The sequence below is a fragment of the Haplochromis burtoni genome, unplaced genomic scaffold (genome assembly GCF_018398535.1).
Source record: "Haplochromis burtoni strain Fernald_Lab_line unplaced genomic scaffold, NCSU_Asbu1 Contig_277, whole genome shotgun sequence".
In the NCBI taxonomy this organism is placed as follows: domain Eukaryota; kingdom Metazoa; phylum Chordata; class Actinopteri; order Cichliformes; family Cichlidae; genus Haplochromis; species Haplochromis burtoni.
The window spans coordinates 190,377-191,994 of record NW_024582638.1 but is presented as its reverse complement, the minus strand read 5'-3'; the positions used below and the strand labels follow the sequence as shown (position 1 = coordinate 191,994).

The 1,618-nt window shown below is 39.7% G+C and overlaps 1 protein-coding gene across 2 annotated transcripts in view; it reads left to right on the top strand.

The window, feature by feature from the left end:
- The window catches only part of hadh (hydroxyacyl-CoA dehydrogenase), a 7,682-nt gene extending 6,871 nt beyond the window's left edge, over window positions 1–811 (top strand). The window contains exons 6-8 of one of the 2 annotated variants that reach the window (XM_005940006.2): window positions 128–200; window positions 300–416; window positions 519–811. In XM_005940006.2, the coding sequence (XP_005940068.1) occupies window positions 128–200; window positions 300–416; window positions 519–637 (309 nt within the window). In that variant the 3' untranslated portion in view covers window positions 638–811. Of the gene's footprint in view, window positions 1–127; window positions 417–518 lie in introns of both variants that reach the window. The other variant, XM_042227718.1, reaches the window with a different exon arrangement.
- Window positions 812–1,618: the final 807 nt, after the last annotated feature.

Here is a 1,618-nt window from a genome sequence, read left to right as displayed (position 1 = left end):
AGGAGGGGACCAGAGAAAACTACATTGTTTTGGCAATGATTTAACAGAGTACACATGTGAACAACTCTGCTTTCTGTCTTTAGTGTGGAACTAAAACTTTAATCATGTTGAACCTCTCTTCATTCAGGATACCTCTGGATTCATTGTGAACCGTCTACTTGTTCCATGCATGATGGAGGCCATCCGGTTGTATGAGAGAGGTGTGTGTACCTGCTGTTTCTACAGCTCCTTCAAGCATCCTTCAAGTTTTTCACTGATTCCTCTAACTTTGTTGATATTCTGTTTTTCTAACCTCTCAGGCGATGCATCCAAAGAAGACATTGACATTGGTATGAAACTCGGCGCTGGTTATCCCATGGGGCCATTTGAACTTGCTGATTATGTAGGACTAGACATAGTAAAGGCTGTTATTGAAGGTGAGTAAAAATCCATAGACACTGTAGTTGTTTATGTGATTTTGATTTAAACATGTGACAGCCTGTGATGAGATGGGACCGCGTCTGTCTGTATGTCTTTAGCCTTCAAGACAAAGGATCCTAAGAACCCTCTCTTTGATTCGAGTGACCTGCTGAACAAGCTGGTTGCAGAGGGCAAACTTGGCATAAAGACAGGAGAGGGATTCTACAAGCACAAGTGATCTGCTGTGAATGTGTGCATTGATCACTGAAACTAGCTCAACAACTGATCAGACACTGGAATAGATAAGTGCCTTTGCCGTGTGCATTAAAGAGCAACTGTTTGCTAAGTCAGCCTGTCAGTTTCCTTTCAGTGTCCAGCGAATTTTAAAGCTGAATAAATAGATTTTTAAATACTTGCTGTCTGTTGTTATTTTTAGAGTGAGAGATATCGATGACTTATTGGATGTGCAGGTATCATATTTATGAGCATCAGTTAAAAAAGGAAAACATTTTAATGGTAATAGAAGAATGATGATATTGTTAAGACAAAGACTAAAATGTAAGTGGTTGTGCCATAGAAGGCAGCGCTCAAACTAAACTTTTGAAGTTGCTATGATGGATACTTTCATACTGGACTTTCAAGTCAACTCAAGTGGCTTTATTGTCATTTCAGCCACGTGGAGTGGTACGGTACGCAGTGAAGCGAGACAGCGTTCCTCCAAGACCACGGTGTTACATATAACAGACAATCAGCACAGGACTACATAAAGTGCAAGTGTGCAAAAATTGCAAACTGCAAAAAAGAAAAAAGAAAACCGTGCAACACAGTCGTGAGTCATCAAAGTGAACAGCAGTGGGCTGAGCACACAGCCCTGAGGGGCTCCAGTGCTCAGTGTGGTGGTGTTCCTGATGCTGTTACCGATCCCAGCTGACTCAGGTTTCTCCGTCAGAACTTTCATGATGTATCCAAAAGACAAAAGGTTTAAATAAAGCTTTGTTTGCTAAAAAGTTCATAATATCATTTTAAAAGTTGATAGCATAAAAGTGTTGTTTTCACACGGTCTTTGACACTATTACTAGTGATTGCTGTGTGCACAGAACAATGAAATAAATTATAGAATGATTATTATAATAATTACAGTAACACTGCTTTAATGTATTTTTTTTTAGGTTTTGGGGTTTGTCTTAGTAACGGACATAAAGCCACTCAACCTTTGAGC